This window comes from Sceloporus occidentalis, unplaced genomic scaffold (genome assembly GCF_023333645.1).
Source record: "Sceloporus occidentalis isolate IW3139 unplaced genomic scaffold, rSceOcc1.0.p SCAF_13, whole genome shotgun sequence".
Classification (NCBI taxonomy): domain Eukaryota; kingdom Metazoa; phylum Chordata; class Lepidosauria; order Squamata; family Phrynosomatidae; genus Sceloporus; species Sceloporus occidentalis.
The window spans coordinates 1,387,451-1,408,203 of NW_028316993.1; the positions used below are offsets into that span (position 1 = coordinate 1,387,451).

Here is a 20,753-nt window from a genome sequence, read left to right on the forward strand (position 1 = left end):
TTAACTGCCTTGGCTCAATGCTAGGGAATTCTGGGAACTGTAGTTTTGTGAGCCATTGAGCCTTCTGTGTCAGTAATTGCTCTGGGGGGGGGGCTGCAATGAACTACAGTTCCCAGGATTCCTTAGTACTGAGCCAGGACAGTGAGGTTTTGCAGACTTCAGTCTCCTTCCTCAGATGCACTGGAAAGCCATCATCACCCTTTCCAAGATGCATCTGAGGAAGGAGACTGAAGTCTAGGAGACTCAAAGGTGCTACAAGATCTCCCTATTTGAGTAGTAATTGCCACAGTTATTCTAAATGTGCAAATGGCTTCCTCTGGAGTTTTTATTTTCCTGGAGAGGACAACAATGGCTATTTATCAGGATGGGAAAATCGGGTTTCAATAAAGGCTGTCAGGCGACTGGTGAGCAGCACCTTGGTCTCCATGCTGCATGAGTCTCCTCCTGGAGACACAAAGGGCTGTTTGTCTCTTAGGGGAAGTGTCATCACACATTGATAGTGCCTTCGTTCGTTGACACGCAACAAGGGTGTGTGTGGCACAATCCTTGACGCCAAAACGCAAGGGTGAACCAGGTCTTTTTCCTAATCTAAGGCCTTGTGTGAGTCACATACGCTCGCTCTGGAGCGCTGGAGGGGAAATAGCAGTGGGCAGGTAATGCAGAACTACATAGGACAAGAGTCTAAGGGGCCATTCACACTACGGAAATAAACTGACGTGGAACCGGTTTATTTTCATGAGCCTCACACTGGCCCCGACTGCAATCGGTGCGCTTTTCAGGGGGACAAGCAAAAAGCCCACATAAACCACTGCATTCGGTACTGGGTCCCTTAGGGATTTTTCTTTTTAAAGAGTCGCAACAATTTGCAGCTTCGGGAGTGTGAACCTGCTATTGAACCAATCCAGATCGCGCTGCGTCATTCCTGGAGACGGAGGCGCCTCCATTTTAAATCAGTACGGTGGCAAACGTGAACAGCAACAGGGTTAAAATGGCACAGCAATAACAGAAACGCTATGTTTTTACCTGAGAGAACAGCTCTCTAGGAACATCTAGGTCCTCCAATGGTCTCTATGGTCAACTTTAAAAGTTGCACTGAAAGACCTATAGATTCCTAGAGAGGACACTCTGCTAGGCCTTTGTAGCTCCTCCAGCGCAGTTCTATGGTCATTGCCTGTCAGACATTGGCCACAAAGTTGCGCTGGAGGACCTAGAGAGGACACTCCACTAGGCCTTTGTAGCTCCTCCAATGCAGTTCTATGGCCAGTTTCTGTCAGACGTTGACCACTGAGTTGCATTGGAGGACCTAGAGGTTCCTAGAGAGGCGTCCTCTCAGGTAAAAACATGTTGTTTTTGATAGTTGTGGTTTTCCCACATTCACGGGGGTCCTGTGCCCCTAAACCCAGCAAATGGGGAGGGATGAGAGTATCGTGTCTAGGTCAGGCCTACACAACTTATGGCGCTGCTGTGGGACTTTGCATGGCCCACATCCAGAGGAGAGTGGCCAAATGCTGGAAGGCCTGGGAACTACTTTAGCTCCTGGATGCAACCCATTGCTGTTAGCTGCCTTTGGGTCTGCCTTGACTCATAGCCACTGACAAAGGGGAGACCTTGGGGAACTGCTGGGGGCCAGAGAGAGCTGCTACTTTCTGGGTTGGTTGGAGGATACTGGGAGTTGCGATCCCACAAAATAAGAAAGGAGACTAAGGGGAACTGCTGTGGGCCAAAGAGAGCTGCTTCCAGGGTTGGTTGGTGGATGCTGGGAGCTGCAATCCTCCAAAATAAGAAAGGAGACTAAGGGGAACTGCTGTGGGCCAGAGAGAGCTGCTTCCAGGGATGGTTGGGGGATGCTGGGAGCTGCAATCCCCCAAAATAAGAAAGGAGACTAAGGGGATCTGCTGTGGGCCAGAGAGAGCTGCTTCCAGGGTTGGATGTGGGATGCTGGGAGTTGCAACCCCTAAAAAGTAAGAAAGTGGAGACTTTGGGGGACTGCAGTGAGAGAGCTGCTTCCTGGGTTGGTTGGGGGATGCTGGGAGTTGCAGTCCCCCAAAGGCAGAGAGTGACTCCCCATCCAAGGCGGGGAGGAGGCGGAGTGTGGGGCGGAGCGGAGGCCTCTGGGCGGACGGAGGCTGGCCTTCTTCGGCGGAGGCCTGGAGGGAGGCGATGCGTCTGGAGGCAGCCGGGCCCGGGCCCCTGGTTCCTGGCGGACAGGGAGGCTCCAGCGGCGCCCCTCCAGACCGGGACCAGGCCGCGGGGGCACAGGTAGGGCACTGCAGCTCCCAGGGGACGCTGGGGGTCGGAGGGGGGTGACTGCACCTCCCAGCATCCACCAGCCACGTTAGGTATAAAGATACTGGGAGCTGAGCTCTGTATATAGGTACTGCAAGTCCCAGCATCCACCAGCCATACTGGGAACTGAGCTCTGGAGGGGGCTGTAGCTCCCAGTATCCTGCAACCTAACTGGGAACTGAGCTCTGCACATGGGGGGGGGATTGCAGCTCCCAGCATCCCCCAGCCATGTTGGGGAGGGGAGGGGAATGCTGGGAACTGAGCTCTGTATATGTGGAGGGACTGCAACTCCCAGCATCCACCTGGCATGCTGAGTAAGGGGATACTGGGAACTGAGCTCTGTATATGTGTGTGGGCTGCTACTACCAGCATTCACCTGCTATGGGGGGATACTTGGAGCTGAGCTGAGCTCTGTACATGTGGGGGGACTGGAAATCCCAGCATCCACCAGCCATACTGAGTAGGGGAATAATGGGAACTGAGCTCTGGAGGGCTCTGCAGCTCCCAGCATCTACCAGCCATGTTAGGTATAGGGATACTGGTTGTTGAGCTCTGTGCATGTGGAGGGACTGCATGTCCCAGCATCCATCAGCCATACAGGGTAGAGGGATAATGGGAACTGAGCTCTGGAGGGGTCTGCGGCTCCCAGCATCCACCAGCCATGTTAGGTATAGGGATACTGGTTGCTGAGCTCTGTGCATGTGGAGGGACTGCATGTCCCAGCATCCACCAGCCATACTGGGTAGAGGGATACTGGGAACTGAGCTCAGTATACAGTATATATGTGTGTATGTGGGTTAGAGGGGACTGCAAATCCCAGCACCCACCAGCCATACTGGGTGGGGGGATACTGGGAGCGTATAATGTAAAACAACAACATGACATGATTAAAGTATCTCTAAAAGAATACTAACTGGTGTATATAGTTACACGCTGTTGTTGCGTTTACTCTTGCTGTCATTTTATTTGCGTGTCTTGGTCCATCAAAAGTGAGTCAATGCGGCTTACAGTTGAAATGCACCAAAGGAAAAGAGAGAGAGAACAAATGCAACACACGCAAAAACCATATCAAGCAGCATCTCTGGCCCTTAACTAAGAGCTAAAGGGATGATCAGATTGGTCTAAATTGGATCCGCAATTGATCCAGTCAGTCAGTAAATCACCCCTTATCAAAGTCCTTAGAGCAAATGGGAAAGATAACAATGTCGGAGTTAGGCAGGTTTACTATGCCATTGTATTTGATGGGACTTGAGCATCCATGGATTTTATTATCCATGGATGGGGTCCTGGAACCAAACCCCAGCGGAAAACAAATTTTGGGGAACAGGTGGGATATTACTACTACTACTACTACTACTACTTACGTCTGGGTCTAGGTGAAGCAAATCTCTTCATTTTGAGGTAGCTCTGGTGGCTTTTGGCTGTCTTGTGGACAAAACCCCCCACAAAATTGCCCCCCAAATTTAAAAAAATTGGTGTTTGGTGGACTCGAATTCTGCAGAGACTTTCGGGGCGTCGTTAATGTTTGGGGGCTCATGAGGTTGCCATGTGGCACTGGTACAAGTCTATGGAGTGTATCATATGGATGGAAATTGGAAGTTTAAACGGGGTTTATCCCGTGAATGTCGCACAATTACTGTTAAACCGCAATTAAGATTTTCACACACAGCAGTTATTATCCTGGGAATAATCAGGCCATAAACAGCAACACATCATGCGTGGGATTTTCCATGATGCCAGCCACAGATGCTGGCAAAATGCCGGGAAGAAACTCTTCTAGAACATGGCCACATAGCCCCAAAAACCCACAACAAAACTAAGTCTCAAATGCTGCTGAACGACCCAGGAGGACCACTAAGGAGGCGACTTGGTCCAGTGTAGGTCATCTACCAAGGTGACCAAGGCTGTTTCTGTCCCATAATCAGGCCTGAACCTGGATTGGAATGGATCCCGGTAATCCGTTTCATCCAAGAAAGCTTGGAGTTGTGTTGCCATCACTCACGCTAGTACCTTCCTTAGAAGGAGAGGTTAGACGCAGTGATGGCGAACCTATGGCATGCGTGCCAGAGGTGGTACTCAGAGCCCTGTCTGTGGGCACATGTGCCATCGCCCCAGCACAGCGTTTGCCAGTGTTCGTTGCTAGAAAGCCAGAGGGACATGGCACTTTGCAATAAATAAGTGGGTTTTGAGTTGCAGTTTGGGCACTCGGCCTCGGAAAGGTTCACCATCACTGGGTTAGAGACTGGTTGATAGTTACCTAAAGAGATAGGATCCAATGAAGGAGTCCCTCCCAACAAATACAGTCCTTCATACCCACGGACTTTATATCCCCGGATTCAACTATCCATGTTCATATTCAAAAAGTATATACATTTCAAATATCAAACCTTGATTTTGCCGTTTTATATAAGGGGCACCATTGTACTATGCCATTGTATTTAATGGGACTTGAGCATCCACGGATTTTGGGTTCCACGGGGGTCCTGGAACCAAAGCCCAGCGGATACCAAGGTCCCACTGTATCTTACAATTGCCTCTTTTCGAAAGGCCTTCCAATGTGAATTATTGGCTGGACTTTGAACGTGAGACTTCCAGGAAAAGAACATTTGCTCCGTTCCTTTACTAATATGGAGAAGCTGCCAAAGAAAGAGGTGAGCAGACTTTTCCCAATACCAGGCTGAAACTTTGGATCAGAGTATTGATGCAATACTCTAATCCAGAGAGAGATCAAGGAAAGTATAATTAGCTAAATCTAATTATAACCCAGGAGGTGGCATAATATTTGCAAGTCAACTTTATCTTTTCTCCTTTCACACAGTCTCTTTCTGGCTTCGCTCCAGTTGTTTAATCCAACGTAGAGAAGATTGAGTAACTCAGTGGAATTTAGATATGTGTTGACTTATCAAGTTGCCCTTGACTCACATTGGATTTAGACATCCTCTGCAAAAGAAGTTGTTCTTTCGCCCATTTGGTTTATGGATGTGTGAAATATTTCCATCGACTTGGAGAGCTGAATGCCCAAGTAAAAAATAGGTCCGCTTTTGCGCATCCTGAACCTTTTGTCAGTTCTTGTCAACAAACAGTCACACTTTCCTGTTTTTGCTGATGTTTTTCTTAACAAAGGTCATGGCCTTCGCAAAATTGCGACGATGAAGAGGGAAACTGACTCTGCGAGATGAAAGTGCTTTTTTTAGAACGAGCAAAATGAGCAGGGTTTCCCCAATTGACCCCCCTCTCTCCTCCAATAGTTCCAGGAAAGTATTGGTTGTAGATTTTAATAATACTTTGAATCTGACTTCTTCAACCCTCGTGTTTTTCCTTAATGTAGTACAGTGCCAGTCGGCAGCTTTTGTGCCCGAGTCCAAAGTCAGCTTTTCCTTCCCGGTACACGTTGGCGTTTTCTGAACTTCGCCGCTTGCAAGCAGGAGTAATGCTTTGTTTGAGTACGCATGCCGATATTTGTAGCAGGAGCCCTATCACACCCACTGTTCCAGCGTTATGATTCCACTTCAGTTGCCATATGAACAGGGCTTTGTATTTTGGGGAGGCGCTGGAGATCTTGTGAGCCATTGTGGCATAGTGGTTTGAGAGTTTGACTATGACTTTGGAGACCAGACCTGTTCAATTCCCTGCTTGGCCGTGAAACCCACTGGGTGACTTTGGGCAAGTCGCACACTCTCAGCCTCAGGCGAAGGCAATGACAAACCTCCTCTGAACACATCTTGCCAAGAAAACCCTACAATAGGGTTGCCATAAATCAGAAATGACTTGAAGGCACACAACAACAACAACAACAACAAAGAAGATTCAACATGTTAGAGATATTGAGCTTTCTCTTTCATACAGCTCTGGTGTCACAACAGACTACACATCCCAGGATTTGCTATGGCAGTTAAAGCAGTGTCAAACTGCATGAAGTCTGCAGTGTGGCAGCAGCCTAAGTGCAAACTGCTTTTGTGTTCTGAACTCGGTTTGCATCAATTGAAATAAGCTAAGGATGAAGGAGCACAGCAGCCATTTTACTTGTTGTGGCTCTATGGGATCCTGGTGTTTGTAGTTTGTAGATTTAGACTTTTCAACCAGAGAGATCTACTGCCTTCCCAAACTGCAAATCCTAAGATTCCATTTATTGCGTTCCTTTGGGGATGTGCATAGTGCATTTCCTTGCTCATTGTGTCTTCAGTACAGTTGGCCCTCCGTATCTATAGATTCTTTATCCATGGATTCAAGCATCCATGGCTTGTAGATATTTAAAAGAGTACAAATTCCAAATAGCAAACCTTGATTTTGCCATTTTATATAAAGGACACCATTTTACTATGCCATTTTATTTAGTGGGACTTGAGCATCCATGGATTTTTGGATCCATGAGGAATCCTGAAACCAAACCCCAGCAGATACCGAGGGCCCACTGAGGCTGCATCCACAATGCAGAAACAATCTGGTTTGTCACCACTTTAACTGTTGTGGCTCAATGCTATGAAACTCTGGGAACCACAGTGACATCTGTCTCACCCAAGGGGAGTACATCATGTTGTTCATGATGATGGGAGCTAGCAAAACAAGTGGAAAACAAATTACAGTTCTCAGAATTCCATAGCATTGAGCCATGGCAGTTAAAGCAGTGTCAGATTGGATTATTTCTGCAGTGTGGATGCAGCCTGAGAGGACCTTTAGACAGTGATCTGGCTTCCAGGCAAGGCTTGGTGCTCTCTGTGCAACTTCCGGGATGCTTCATTTGCTCCAGGTGGAATTGAATGTTCGCTGAGCCAGAGAGGTGTTTCATTTCCTGGCTTTCCAAAGGCAGCCAAGTGTCTGGCTGAGTCACTTTCTCGCTTGCTCATCTTTGATGGACTTGTGTTTCGACGAGGCACCGAAACCAGTGGAGCTCTCTTGCGGCCGGGAACAGAGCCTCTTGGTTGGAATGACACACTCCCCGGGAAGGGTGATACTTCCCAGGGACTGGTGATACCTGTTTTCCCAACCATGTTGCTGCATTGCTGTTCTCTGTAGTTGTAGTGCTATGGATTGTTTGCACATTTTCTGGTAATTCCCTGAGTGGCATTGGCAGGAATCTGGATGCTTGGGGGGGGGAAACTTCCATACCTCTTTCTCTTCTTCTTTTTAATATGAAAAGGGATGTCTTCTTTTGTCTGCATTTTCACAGTTCTGTTGCTTAGACTTCTCTATTTATTATCTAGATTAGAATGATAGCGGAGGGTTTTTGCAAATTCTTGGTGCCTTCAGATTTTCCTGTGTACCCAAATGAGTCCTCAAAGGCTGAAAGGAAGGTGTGAGACAGAGTGAACCCACTAATAAAGGCCCAAGGCAGAGGACTGGTGGCAAGACTTTCGTTTTCTCTTTTCTGACTCTTTCAGGAGATCTGGGCTGTTGTTTGAACCCTCTCTGGAAACAAATAGTTCTGATTCCATCTGCCCCCAGCCTGGGAGCTTTCTCATAGGGCTGGGGGAAGAATTGGTACATCTGTGTCACCCAAAAGGAGAGAACACGTTGTTCGTGATGATGGGAGCTAGCAAAACAAGTGGAAAAGTGTGTTGCTTGCATGAGATTCATGCACACATCCCTTGCCAGAAAGATCTTTGAACTTTAAACAAAAAATAACTGCAATCTTGACTACATTATCTTCATATTTAAAGGTTGTGTTTACCTACACCTGTGTAGTCCCAGGTAATGCGGTATCATCCGGCTGTATCATGTAGACACTCTCCTGCTTCCAAATGAAATCAGAATAGATAGGATGGATGACGTTGTCACCTTGCTTTACGGTGCCAAAGGCCACTGCAAGCCTGGTCACATGTGCTGCCCTTTTTAAAATGGGAACATAAAGAGCCCAGTCAATTCATGCAGCCAAGCCAAGAATGCTTCCCACGTTCCTGCACATACGTTGACTTTCTGGTAGCAGACAGGTGACGTATGGGTTCACATTATAAGAAAGGATGTCACCAGCCAAATGTTAGGAAAGGCGTTCCTGATGGTAAAGTGCTGTTTGGAGAACTGAGCTGACTCCCTCTTAAGGGGATGGATGCTCATTTTGGTGGAGGTTTGTAAGCAGAGGTTGGATGGCCACATCTCAGGGATGCTTTAGTTGTGGATATGGACATTGGAAGAGGAGGGCAGTGGCGGCTCGAACCCCCACTTAAACTTTGGGGAACTGAGCCTCCCTCCTGAAATGATCTGGCCAGATTGAACCACCAAGATTCCTATGTACCTGAGTTCCAACCTGGTGAAATGGTTTGAGCGTTAGACTTTGACTCTGGAAACCAGGGTTCAGCCCTAGATATTCACTGGCTTTCCTTGGGCAAGTTACACTCTCAGCCTCAGAGGAAGGCAATGACAAACCCTCTTTGAACACATCTTGCTAAGAAAACCCCGTGATAGGTTCACCATAGAGTTGCAATAAGTTGGAAGCAACTTGAAGGCTCACAAGAACACAACACAGTCACAGTCTACCCCAGGCATGGTTACTTGGGCGTAAGCTATGCATGGAGGAATTTCTGAGCAGACACTATGCTTGTAAGTGTTTTCCTACTTAAGTTTACTTTGGAGACAACAGATGGGCAGATTTATCTGGAGAGAGATTGCGGTTAAAAGGATGGCAAGTGGGAGGAAATAGAGTTTTTGACCATCTCACTGTTAATAATGCTATCTAAGAATGTTCATCATTGTTCAGTCCCCTTTCTTTGGAATATACTCTCCTCCCTGACTTTTGCCACTGTTAGGCCAGGAATTGGAAGCAACTGGAGTTTGGATGTCGGTGATGGATGAGTTTGTTTTCCTGGCCACCATACAAGAGCGGAGGAGTAAATGTTGGGTGGCACAAATATTTGTGTGAGCTGACAGAAGAGATGATAACCATCTCCAAACATGGGGAAAGCTATGGGTGAGACCAAACATTGGCTTCAGTTACAGAACATGGACTGGGGAAGATTTCTTTTTCTATCCCCTTACCATCCTGGCTAGTACCTCACATTTGTTATCCATCATAGAGGCCCAACATCCTCCTTTTCCAGGACATGTCCTACATTTCAACTTTCTGTCCCCGAGGAATTTTCAAGTTATCCTGCATTTTGAGCATGACTGAGAAGCATGAATTTACATTGATATGTTTTTATCTTTTATATTTGGAATGTCCTACGTTTTCTTTGAATGCCCAACATTTTGCGGTGCCTTGTCCTCCTTTGCGGTTGTGACATCTGGTCACCCTGCAGTGGGTCCTATCCTGATTGTCCCGTTTAATGACGATGGTGGATACAGGAAGAAGAACATATATTTCAGTGCATTTCTTCTGGCACAAAAGCATCTAAGGCTATGGGATCCTAGGATTTGTAGTTTATTATGGCACTGTAAAAGTGGTGTCAAACTGCATTCATTCATCCCTGCTCTCTTCTTGCCAACCAAAGAGCAAGAGCCAACTTACAAAACCCCTGCCTCAATCTTTTGTTTGTGTTCTCCCTCTTTTCTCTCTCTCGCTCTGTCTGCTTTTGCTGTCATGGAACATTTCTTGCAAGACTTCCTCCCTTGTCAGCCTGCAGGCATCATTGCTTGCTTTTGCTCTTTCCTTCTCTTCTTCCCCAGCCCCTACCTCCATCGTTTCAGAAAAAGGGAAGGGCATCACATGGCGTAAATATTATGCCGTGGGGCGTGCGTGTGTGTATGTGTGTGTGGGGAGTGGCGTGAGAAGCGCATAAAAAGCCACATCGTGTTCTGCCCAGAGAGGATTATGCGTACGCTTGCTCTCAGTCCAGAACTGGGACAGTTCAGCGAGGCTGCTGCCAGCCTTGGGGAGGCCATGAGAATGCTGGACGGGGGCTCTTTTCGGGTAAGTACCCTCCTATGGCTTCTTCTGGTGCTTCCTTTCCATGGCCGGACGTGACACTAGTGGACCAGGGCCATGTGGCCAGGAGCGAGGAAGACCTTTGGACATTTATTTGGGCAGAGAGTTGTTTGCAAAGCAAAAGAGGAGAAGGTGTGATCTCTGGCTTCTCCACTCCTTCTCTCTATGCGCAAGCCATGCTTATGTGGCATTGTGTTACCCAGAGGACTTTTTCTTCAGAAGCCCTCCACAGACTCTGGAACGGCCTGCCCCCAAAACTTTGCCAGCAGCTGGGGATGCTATTTTTGAGTTTAAAACAGCATGGGCCGCTTTGTCTCCCCGTTCTTTTTGTAAGCAGTTACTAAATGCTTCCAATCTAAAGCAGTTGCATGGTGGATAGCAAACATGAATGGTAATACATAGCAATATCATTATTGTGACATTATTGTGATCTATAGATAAAGTGGAGTGAAGAATCCATTATTTTCAAATGACAAAAAGTAGAAATGCTACAAGGAACTCAGGAGTTCAGGAAGTCAGTATGTTTGTCTTGTGTGTGGTTTTGGTTTTTGTTGATTTAGAGGATTAAGATACAATTATATGTGTACGGTGTTTTTAAACTGTAGTCTGCTTGGTGTCCCAATTTTGAGGGGAAAGCGGAATACAAATAAATATAATAGTGCATTGCATCATCCAAAATCCGTAAAACCGTGATACCTTTATTGGACCAGCCAAAATGCACATTGTACATGTTGCAAGCTTTGGAAGCTCCACTGGCTTCTTCATCAGGCAAGGTGTTAAAAGCCTTGCCTGATGAAGGTTTGCCTGATGAAGAAACCAGTGGCGCCTCAAAAGCTTGCGCATGTATAATGTGCATTATGGTTGGTCCAATAAAGGTGTCACTATTTCGTGGATTTTGGATGATGCAGTACATTGCTATGTGGCCAACACGGCCACCGCTGGATATATTATATGTCTACTGTTATGATAACCTATGTTGTCCATTGTTATATGATGTTTCTCTGAATTTTGTTTTTGGTTTTGACTTGTTTTAATGAACGAATTAAAAAAAACCCCAGCACTAATGATCGGTCTTTTCTGGCATGAGTTTTAAAAGCATGAATCAATTGCTTTTAATATGTATTGGTTTTATATGCTCTTTGAACTGATGCTCATTGTTTTTCCGCTGGTGTTATGTGTCCAATCTGTTGTATTTTAATCTGTTGCTGTTCCCTGTCTTGATCCATACAGAGAGGTTGTTAAATAATAATAATAATAATAATAATAATAATAATAATAATATAGTTTATTTATATTTCCTGCCTCTCCCACAGATCGAGGCGGGATTACAACCTTAAAAAGACACATAGTACAATTTACAAACAATACAACAATAAAATACTAACACTGAATTTACCAAGAATTCCTATTAGTTCTCTAAAAATTACAATTCATCCATTAGCCAGCAATCATAGTATTATTATCATTACGTATTACTATTATTTTTATTGAGCTGTTTTCACCGGCTTCTGCATGAGGTTGTTGTTCTCTGGCCTGGAAGCCATGCTCTAGACATGCCCAGGGCAGCTGTAGTTACTTAGCAAAATGGAAAATGCACTCTGCACATGATCAGAGGTAGTCTCCTCTTGTGGCATATTCAGACTCTGAAAATTGTGACGAAGGCAGATTAAATTCTTTTCTCTCCTCGCCCCTTATGTCATAATGACTAGAGTCTTGCATAATGTGTCCCGCAGCTGTGTCATGGGAATGTGACCACACAGAATTTTGTCTGTGTGGTTGCTTGACATTTCCAGTCTAAACAAAAGAGCAGTATAAAATATATACATTCCAGAAAGCAAACCTTGAGTTTGCCATTTTATGTATTTTCTATGCCATTGCATTGAATGAGACTTGAGCATCCGTGGATTTTGTTATCCATGGGGTGTTCCGGAACCATATCCCAGCAGATAACAAGGGCCCACTATTTTTGTATTCATCAGTCTTGGGCTTTTGAAATTGAGCCATTGGTGACCCCTCTTTTTCCCCCAGCTGCTGCTACTATGCCCCAGTTTCCCCTTGTGTAAATGCTTTGCTCCAGCTTCTCCCATCCCTAGGAGCTTGGCCCATTGCTGCTTGTTTTCAAAACACAGGTGGAAAACTTGGCATCGGCCGTTCCTTGGCGCTGCCCGCAGCCTGTCCTTTGCCAAACCTACCAAACCTGTCAGGACAGGTGGAAACGCTGAGGTTTCTCTTGTTGTCATTTCCCGTGAAGATCATTCTCTGCTTTTACGCTCACCGCTGTTTTGGTGATAGCCAACCTACAAAGCAGCTGTGGGTTTGCAGCGGAGGACCGACTTTGTGAAGAGAGGAAGACGGGTGACAGAGCAAAAGATAGTTTGAGGCAAGGCGACAAACTAGCTTTACAAGAGTGAACTTTTGGAAGAGAGAGTTTGGGGCTTAGTAGGCTAGGAAGGTGACTTTTCTGAGCCTTAAAGGTGATGGGATGATTCTGTGGTGAGTATCCAAGAAGGGAAGGCATAATGCACAAAGCTGCAATTATCATTTCCAAAAGAGATCTATTTTTCCTTTCTGCTACTCTATTCTGTTCAGGAATGTAAGAAATTGTAGTTTTGCACATTATGCTTTCCTCTCTGTGCATGGATTAAATGTCATTTAGGCAACCAAAGAAAGAAGCTGGCAAGGAAGAGATGATACCTTTATGCAAAAAGCAATACCTGGACACTTGTTGAGCTACCCAAAACCAAGGGTTTAAGATAAAGGAAGATGCAGAAGGGGATGCTCAGTGCTACAACAGGATCCCTGAGGAGGTGTTTGTCTAGATCCTTGGCAGATAGAGAGAAAAGTACTCTGTGTATGCTCAGAAGTACTTGTCTGCATCCTAATTTATATCTGTCGTGACTGAATCTTGGCTAAAGATTTAATCCCAGGCTGTCTTGAACTGGGAGAAAGGGAGCAGACCCTTGCTAAGGTGCTTGTCCTACAGTCTATAGAGAAAGAGGGTTGTGTCCTCCCTTAAGGCCCAGTATCCCTTGGCTTCCTTGTTCTGGTATGAATAGTGGTCAACCCTGCCATTTTTGGAAGGAAAGCAGAGTGTGCTTTTGAGCATGCACAGATTGCCACGACCACCTTCCACGACCAGCTCTGTGCCACCTGGGTAGAAGAAGGCTTGGCTTCTCAGTAGGTATGAATCTTAGCAAATTTATCAGCCTTGGAAACTCAGCACCTTGGTGGATTTTTGCTTTTGAGCTGCGGTTAAGTCAGCAAAACCACAAGAGGTGTTTGCAGTGGAAACTCTGTGTCACGCTGTGGTTTTTAGTTGCTGGTGATAGCAGGGAGGGGCGGAGGAGACTTTCCACAATGAGATGCCTCCAGCATAAGAGCGGATGGGTATTTATGAGCCAGGAAGGCAAAACCTGGGGAAAATTTGACCTTACTAGGGAAGGTGAACAAGGGCTTAAACCTCCGAAGGTGTGTGTGCAAAGAGCCCAACAATCCTGCTCACATGTTGCTTGTTTGAGAATAGGGAATGGAGTAGGGCCTTTTCAGCAGCATCTCCAAGATGTTGCAACAATGGGAAGTGTGTCAGAAAAGTGCATTTTTCACACAGAATATATCCCAGGCTATGAAAATTATTGCCTGCCTAGAGTTCTGTATGCCAGGGTCTCCTGACATCTAAGAATGTCAGGAGACCCTAAATATGGCCTCCATCCTTACCTCTGCCTTCCAAAAAGCCACACTGCCTCTCGGTTTCACCATATGTGTGGGGCTGCTTGGTTATCAGCAGGTAACACTGTGTGGTTGTGACCTCTTTTTTGTCGCTGTAAAGGAGAGATACAGTTCTTGAATCATTCTTCACCCACTGGAAACTTGGAGATAACAGTTCCTTGTAGCTGATCAGCATATCTTCTAGGGCAGCTCAGAAAGAGGGGAGGAACTGGCTTGGGTGGAAGGTGAACGCCAACCCTTCTGGGGCACCAGTTTGGTCCAGTGGATTGAACATGCACCTGGAATAACACTAGTTGCAAACTACTGCCAAATGGACATGATAAAGAAACAATGCAGGAGGGGAATAAGCTTGAAATATAGTTTGGAAGGGGAAATACCTTGCTGTTGTTATTTGACTTGAACTTATGGCGACCGCATGAATGAGAGACCTCCAAGATCCCTGGTCATTAAATGCCTGCTCAGGTATTGCAGAGTTTGGCCTGTGGCTTCTTTGAATGAGTCTAGCCACCTGCAATGCAGGCGCCAGTGAGATTGATGGTTGTTGTTGTGTGGCTTCAAGTCGGTTCTGACGTATGGCGACTCTATCACAGGGCTTTCTTGGCAAGATTTGTCCAGAAGGGGTTTGCTCTTATTTTCCTAGGAGGCTGAGAGAATGGAAATAGTTCTTTCTCCAGATTCTTGGGAGTTCTGCCACAGCAGCCCAAAGCCTTAGTCTTAATACCAAAGTATTAAATCTCCAAAGTGCTGGAGAGGGAACTCAAGTGTCCTGACTCAAGTTTCTACCCTCCTAGCTAAATTCCTGTTACATTTGGGTGTGTGCCTCGTGCTTTGTTCTCTGCCTGTCTTTCAGGTCTGTCCATTTTGTGCCTCTGTTTTGTGTGGGCTATGAAGGGTTGGCATGGGTCTATTTTAGTTCTGGGCCATGTGGTGCTCTGGGGAAGATGGTAAAATGGCATGTATGGTGGTGGTAGGGTTCATAACAGGGTCTTCTTTTTTGGGCTCTTTGGTGTCAACTCTTTTGAGGATATAGGAATAAAAGGAGTTGCTGGAACTATTGAAATGCCATTGGAGCCAAATCCTTCCAGCTGAGCGATCTCTAGATGCGATGAGGGTGGCGGTCAGTTGGCAACAGCTGGTGCCCTTCTTGGGCACCGCATGATGCCCGGACAGCTGCCATAACTCACACTTGATCGTTCCAATTCAGCACTCGAGAGTTATAGCGCTCCAAAGAATAGCTGTCGAGTTTATGAGTGTGCTTTGAACTGAGAAGAACCTGGCTCACTGGCTGGCTGATCTCTGTGCCACTGCCTTGGGCTGGCATGGCTACCTAAAGTAGGGGGATGCATGGGGCACTGAGAAGTAGGGGCTGAAGTGTGGGGATTGTTTCCATTGAAGAGGGAGCCTGTCAGGAGGAAAGAATCTAAAGGCCTTCAACTTGATAGTTTATTCAGTTGTTTTCTTAATAACTTTCTCATATATATCTATATCTGTATGTGTGTGTGTTTAACATGCCCTGATTTTAATGATTTGTAAGCTGTCTTGAATCCAAGTACTGGAGAAATGGGATATAAATGGAAAGTGAGTACAAGGAGAGGGCCTTCTTGGTGGCTACTCCCAGATTTGGAAACCTAGGGAGACCAGGATGGCTCCATCCTTGCTCACCTCCTTTCAGCAAATTAATACATTTTTATGCCATCGGGCTTCTAGATCCTGACTAGGATAGGCTTTTAATTGTTTGCTATGCCGTTTTATGGTTTCTGTATTTTCTTTGAACGAGTTTCAGTGTTTGTAATTTCATAAATTGTTTCATTGTCTTATAAACCACGTTTATATTCATACTTTTCCTGAAGGCTTTGTGTAGTTTTTCAATCTCTTGCCAGCTGCCTTGACCGCCATTAGCAGAAAGGCAGGTAAACGTAAATGGATATAATAATCATAGGAGGTAGTGAAAGACCACAAGATTGCAGTCCTTGCACCGCTGAGCACAGTGTGCTGCTCTTTGGACTCAATGGAGGAGTCATCATGGAGGAGGCGGGGGACAGATAGGGAGACATCCTGTGCTATTTCAGAGCAGTCCATGATGAGTCAGCCCTCAAATGACACGCTTCATGGACCAGCCAGCAGCTTAAGCAATACATCTCCCGAGAGCCCTGGCCATGATTGAGTAGTGCCTTCTCTGATTCATTCCTCATCCTGGTGACTCAAGAATTCTTTCCCCTACAAAATATTTAACTTGTGGGCTTCTTCCTTTCCTCTTTGGACCATGCTCAGAGAGCTGAGACTCCGTAAAGGCTGCTGCCACACTGCAGAAATAAAGCAGTTTGACACCACTTTAACTTCCACGGCTCAATGCTATGGAATTCAACGATCTGTAGTTTCTAGTTACCATAGTGCATTGAGAGGGAAAGCTAAATCTCAAAAAACGACAATCCCAGACCTCCATAGTATTGAGCCATGGCAGTTAAAGTGGTGTCAGACTGCCTGAGTGAGATTCTCTATCCGTGCATCTCTTTTGCTCTGATCAGTTTCCGCTCCCAGACTTTGGTGATCCCTCCTTGTTGAGTCTTTGCTTTCCTTCTGCCAGCAAAATAAAATATTCTTGTGCCGTTAGACTTTTCAAAACTGCCTGGGATGGGCTCTTTACGGTGTGCTGTCCTGTGGTTTGACTAGTGTCATTTCATGACTATGAATGTTTTTAACTTCACAAATTGTTTGACTTTTAAACAGTTTTTATACTTGGATGTTTTTGTATAGTTTTTAATCTGTATTGCTTTTAAATATGTTGGAAGATACCTTGAGTCCCGTTATTGTGAGAAAGGCAGGATATACATGAATAAAACAGTATCGATGTTTGATCCACAGAACAAGCCGTGGAAGAAGCTGAAAAACATGGTGCATTGGTCCCCCTGTGTCGTCTCCTTCCGAAAACGCTACCCATGGGTGCAACTTGCTGGCCATGCAGGTAAGCAATGGTAAAAAGTATTTGTCAAGAACAAAGAGACAGCACTGTGCATTTGGGAGTATGAACATGCTGATCTGGACTCAGCATCCTCCTGAATATCTGGGGGAGGGGGGGGGGACCCATACTCCACAGCAGGATTTCTCTACCTGGAACCAGGGTATTCCATGAGAGACTTCAACTGAAACACGTTTTTTTAGCTGTAGAGAATGCACAACATACGTTCTGAAAAATATTTCAAGGGTTTTTCCAGTGTTAAGAAAAAAAAGGCTGAGAAAGGCTGCTCTTGAGGCAGTTCCAAGCACCTGGAGCTCTGTGCCATCTTACCTCCTCTCTCTGTTTCTGAAGGGAACTTCAAGGCTGGTGATTTTGGACGTATCCTGAAGAAGTATTGCCCCAGCGAGCAGAAGTGTCTAGAATGTCTGGTGTGCGATGCTCTCCAACCATACGTCCCGGCGTACTTTGGGGTGGTGGAGCATGATGGAGAGACCTATATCCAGATGGAGGATTTGCTGGCTGGCTTTGATGGCCCATCCATCATGGACTGCAAAATGGGAATTCGGTGAGGCTGCTTCCCCCGTCCTTTTTCAGCTTGTGGGGGTATCAGGAGAGACTGTCTAGCTTGCTCCTTCCCAAGGAGGAGGGGTCTGTATGCTGCACCCCTACCGGTACTTGATGTTGGGCTTCTTTCTTCCCTACCTCTTTCGTAGGACATACCTTGAGGAGGAATTGGAGAAGGCGAGGCAGCAGCCCTGTCCACGCCAGGACATGTATGACAAGATGGTGGCCATCGATCCGGCAGCTCCCACACCAGAGGAGCATGCCCAGCGGGGCGTCCTGAAACCTCGCTACATGCAGTGGAGGGAGACACTTAGCTCCACTACCACCCTCGGGTTTCGTATCGAGGGCATCAAGGTGAGAACCAGCAGGCATTGTTGTGTGTAGGGTTGGAAAAGCAGCACTAATGAAAACACTCCCATTAAACAAAGAAAAGGAATAAGAACCTAAATAACAAGAAAATTTAAAAGTGGATTGCAAGTTGTACTAAAAGCCGTTTCCTTAAAACAGCAAGTTAAAACATCCTAGGCTGGCATGTCCCTTTGTTATGGATAACTTCAAACCTTGAAAGTAAAGTACAGTTTTATGGCTTGCATTCCTTATTTCCCTTCTGTCTGCCTGACTTTCCTGCCTTTTTCTCTCTGCCTTCAGAAGGCTGATGGTACCTGCAACACCAGCTTTAAGAAGACCCGGCAACCAGAGCAAGTGATCCAGGCATTCTGGGACTTTGTGGATGGTGATAAAAGCACTCTGGTAAGCAGCTTGATAGCACTGTATAGGTTGGCGCTTGGTGATGTTTCCATCAGTGGGAAACTGGAACTTCTATAAGGGCTGGCATCAACTGCTTTCTTGAGCCATGTTGGGAAGGATGTGAGAACAGGGCCAGGAATTGCATCATTTCACTTACTGTGATGCACAGCTTGTTCTCTTGGCCTGTACCATCCTGCCAAAAGAGAAGCTCTCTCATGTAGGCTCCTTTTTACCAAATGTTCTCACTGAGGGTGGGTGCTGCATCATGTTGCCATCTTCTGCAAAGCCCCCACCCATCTGCTCTCAAAGCCCTTGCACATTCGTTTCACTATGGGCAGGTTAGAGGCAGAATTAACCAGGAACAGCAGTTACTTTCATGCCACATCAGACCTTTGGTTTGCTGAGTCCAGTGTTGTCACCTTAGACTGGCAGTGACTCTCCAGGGTCTCTTTTACTGGGACAATGGAAGTTTTGCACCTTGCTTTCCTGGTTCTTGAAGGAAATGCATAAAGAAATTTCAGCACCAAATCATGGCCTCCCCTAACTGTTCAGCAGGCCATGGATCCCACTGATTCTGAAATGGGTTGATCAGAGTAGGAGGAAACAAATGGTTCGATCATTTTTTTTTACTAGTTAAACTCACATCCTGGCATTCACCTGAGCTTAAAATGGAATCTGTGACTTTTCTCCTTTCCTTCTCCCCTTGTCCTAACAGCAGCTCTAGGTGCTTTAAGTTGCCTTGTTTGCTAATGTGGTGTCATATTTCCTTTCCCCCCCAGAAAAGCTACCTGGAGCGGCTCAAGGAAGTGAAGGTGGCGCTTGAGCAGTCAGAATTCTTCAAGGTGCATGAGGTGGGTTTCTTTTTTCTCAGTGAAGGTGGAACTTCTCAAAGGGATGGGGTTAAAAGCCACACTGCTGAGCTATGCAAAATATTTAGTCAGCATAGTGATTGTCATTTTCCTATGGTCTCCTAGCCCTTAAACCTAGAAGGCCTTGCACCTTCCTAACCATTGCTGAGTTTTCCATCTCTTGTTTTCAGGTGGTTGGCAGCTCCCTGCTCTTTGTCCATGACCACACAGGGCTGGCTCGCGTCTGGATGATCGACTTTGGCAAGACTGTCCCACTTCCAGAAAAACAGACACTGACACACCGGTTGCCATGGGTGGAAGGCAACCGGGAGGATGGCTACTTGTGGGGCTTGGACAATCTCATTGCAATCTTGGAGAGCATGCTAGGAGAGTGAGCAAGCTGTAGTAAAGGACGCAGAGCTCTGACAAAAGCAGACAAGACAAGACTGATTGCTTGGTCCCAGCGACTTTGTCTTTAATTTATTCAGCCAGATATGCTACCACCAAACCTGGGGAAGCCCCGAAAAAGTCTGGAGTAGAACTGGAAAGCAGTGTTGCCACCACAGAAGAACCTTAAAGTCCCAGAGGTGACCCAGGGGTAGTCGCTTTGTGAAAGGCCCTGATTTTGCACAACCAGAGTTGTTGTTTCTTGAAGTTAATGACTGTATCAACAAACATCTAGTTAAGACCCTAACTCTGCTCTGGGGTCACTGTCTCTCTTGGCAGCTGCTGTGTGAGATTTAAAGAGGAGACTGCAAGACAAACATTGCCCCAGGAACCAAAACTGAGTGGAGGCTCTAAGTGTATTCAGTTTAGAGGCATCTGTTACTAGGATGCTGAATGTAGCATTTCTGAAAGAAGAATGTCTTAAGAGATGTCTTAAGAAAGTGGAAAGCAAAAGGGATGGGGTTTATTTAAAGCTGTTCCCCAACTAAGCCTCACCTTTGTTAAAATGTCATCTGGACAAATGTGTGGTTTCTCTTCTGGGGGAGCTACTGTATAACTTTCCTGACACTTTCAAAATGTACTCTTCAACAAGACAGAACCAAAATGCTTGTTTTGCAATCTGATGTCTCTGAGATGTGGTTGGTTTGAAAAAAAGAATTATATTGACAATGGCCAGGATGCCTGTTTTATGGTGCTGACTATATGATGGTATTAACAAGCAGTAATCTCTCGGGAAGAATTTACCCACTGGGCTTCTGTCAGTGGGCAACAGAAGCTCCATTGCAAACCACTGGAAAAGGGAGGTGTTCCCTCATTGTTACTATGTTTTGGGTTTGTTTGGATTTCTTTTGTAAATGTTGAGATGTAAAACTTTTTTTAAAGGGATGTTACTAAGCGAAATGTGTGCAGTACCTTTTTGTTTTCTTTCAGAGTAATATCCTGGACTTTGTGTTTGAGTAAGAGAAAATCTTTAGATGATGATGTGCCTTCTAGAGTTTCGGCTATACTGAAGGCCAGGTAGCCCAACCCCTGAGTTGCCCTGGGGGAAGACACTGTAGGTCTCTCCATATTGCTCCAGTTGCCTTGTTTCCTTTACATTACTGCTGGTGTGTGTGTGTGTGTGTGGTTTACACATGCACATATATGCCACACAGTACTGAAAGCAGGACCACTGAGACCAGGCTCGTGGCAAACGCTGTGCACAAGAAAAGAGAGCACTGAGAAAGACCATATGGTCAACTGAATAGACCAGACAAAACCTCTGCCGTTGTGAGACCAACTAAAGCAGGGGTGGACAACTACAGCATGCCCAAGGGGCTACCTT

General features: G+C 46.0%; 1 protein-coding gene across 4 annotated transcripts; it reads left to right on the top strand.

Annotated features, from left to right (window-relative positions):
* The first annotated feature begins 2,152 nt into the window (after window positions 1-2,152).
* LOC149304496 (inositol-trisphosphate 3-kinase C-like) lies at window positions 2,153-20,329 on the top strand. 4 transcript variants are annotated; one of them, XM_089478148.1, is made up of 7 exons: window positions 2,153-2,259; window positions 16,730-16,829; window positions 17,175-17,388; window positions 17,537-17,741; window positions 18,036-18,137; window positions 18,914-18,985; window positions 19,174-20,329. In XM_089478148.1, exons 1-7 carry the CDS (start codon window positions 2,161-2,163, stop codon window positions 19,375-19,377), a joined length of 996 nt encoding a protein of 331 aa, XP_089334274.1. In that variant the 5' UTR covers window positions 2,153-2,160; the 3' UTR covers window positions 19,378-20,329. The 4 variants fall into 4 exon arrangements, with proteins under 4 accessions (XP_089334274.1, XP_089334276.1, XP_089334275.1 ...); XM_089478150.1 differs by lacking the exon at window positions 2,153-2,259 and adding an exon at window positions 4,843-4,937; XM_089478149.1 differs by lacking the exon at window positions 2,153-2,259 and adding an exon at window positions 10,002-10,126.
* The last annotated feature ends 424 nt before the right edge of the window (window positions 20,330-20,753 follow it).

Bases quoted from the DNA above. Each gene is read 5' to 3' on its own strand.
- LOC149304496 (XM_089478148.1), top strand. From the start codon at position 2,161: ATGCGTCTGGAGGCAGCCGGGCCCGGGCCCCTGGTTCCTGGCGGACAG. The intron at 17,389-17,536 runs GTGAGGCTGCTT...CCTCTTTCGTAG, and splicing joins GACTGCAAAATGGGAATTCG to GACATACCTTGAGGAGGAAT. The intron at 18,986-19,173 runs GTGGGTTTCTTT...TCTTGTTTTCAG, and splicing joins AATTCTTCAAGGTGCATGAG to GTGGTTGGCAGCTCCCTGCT.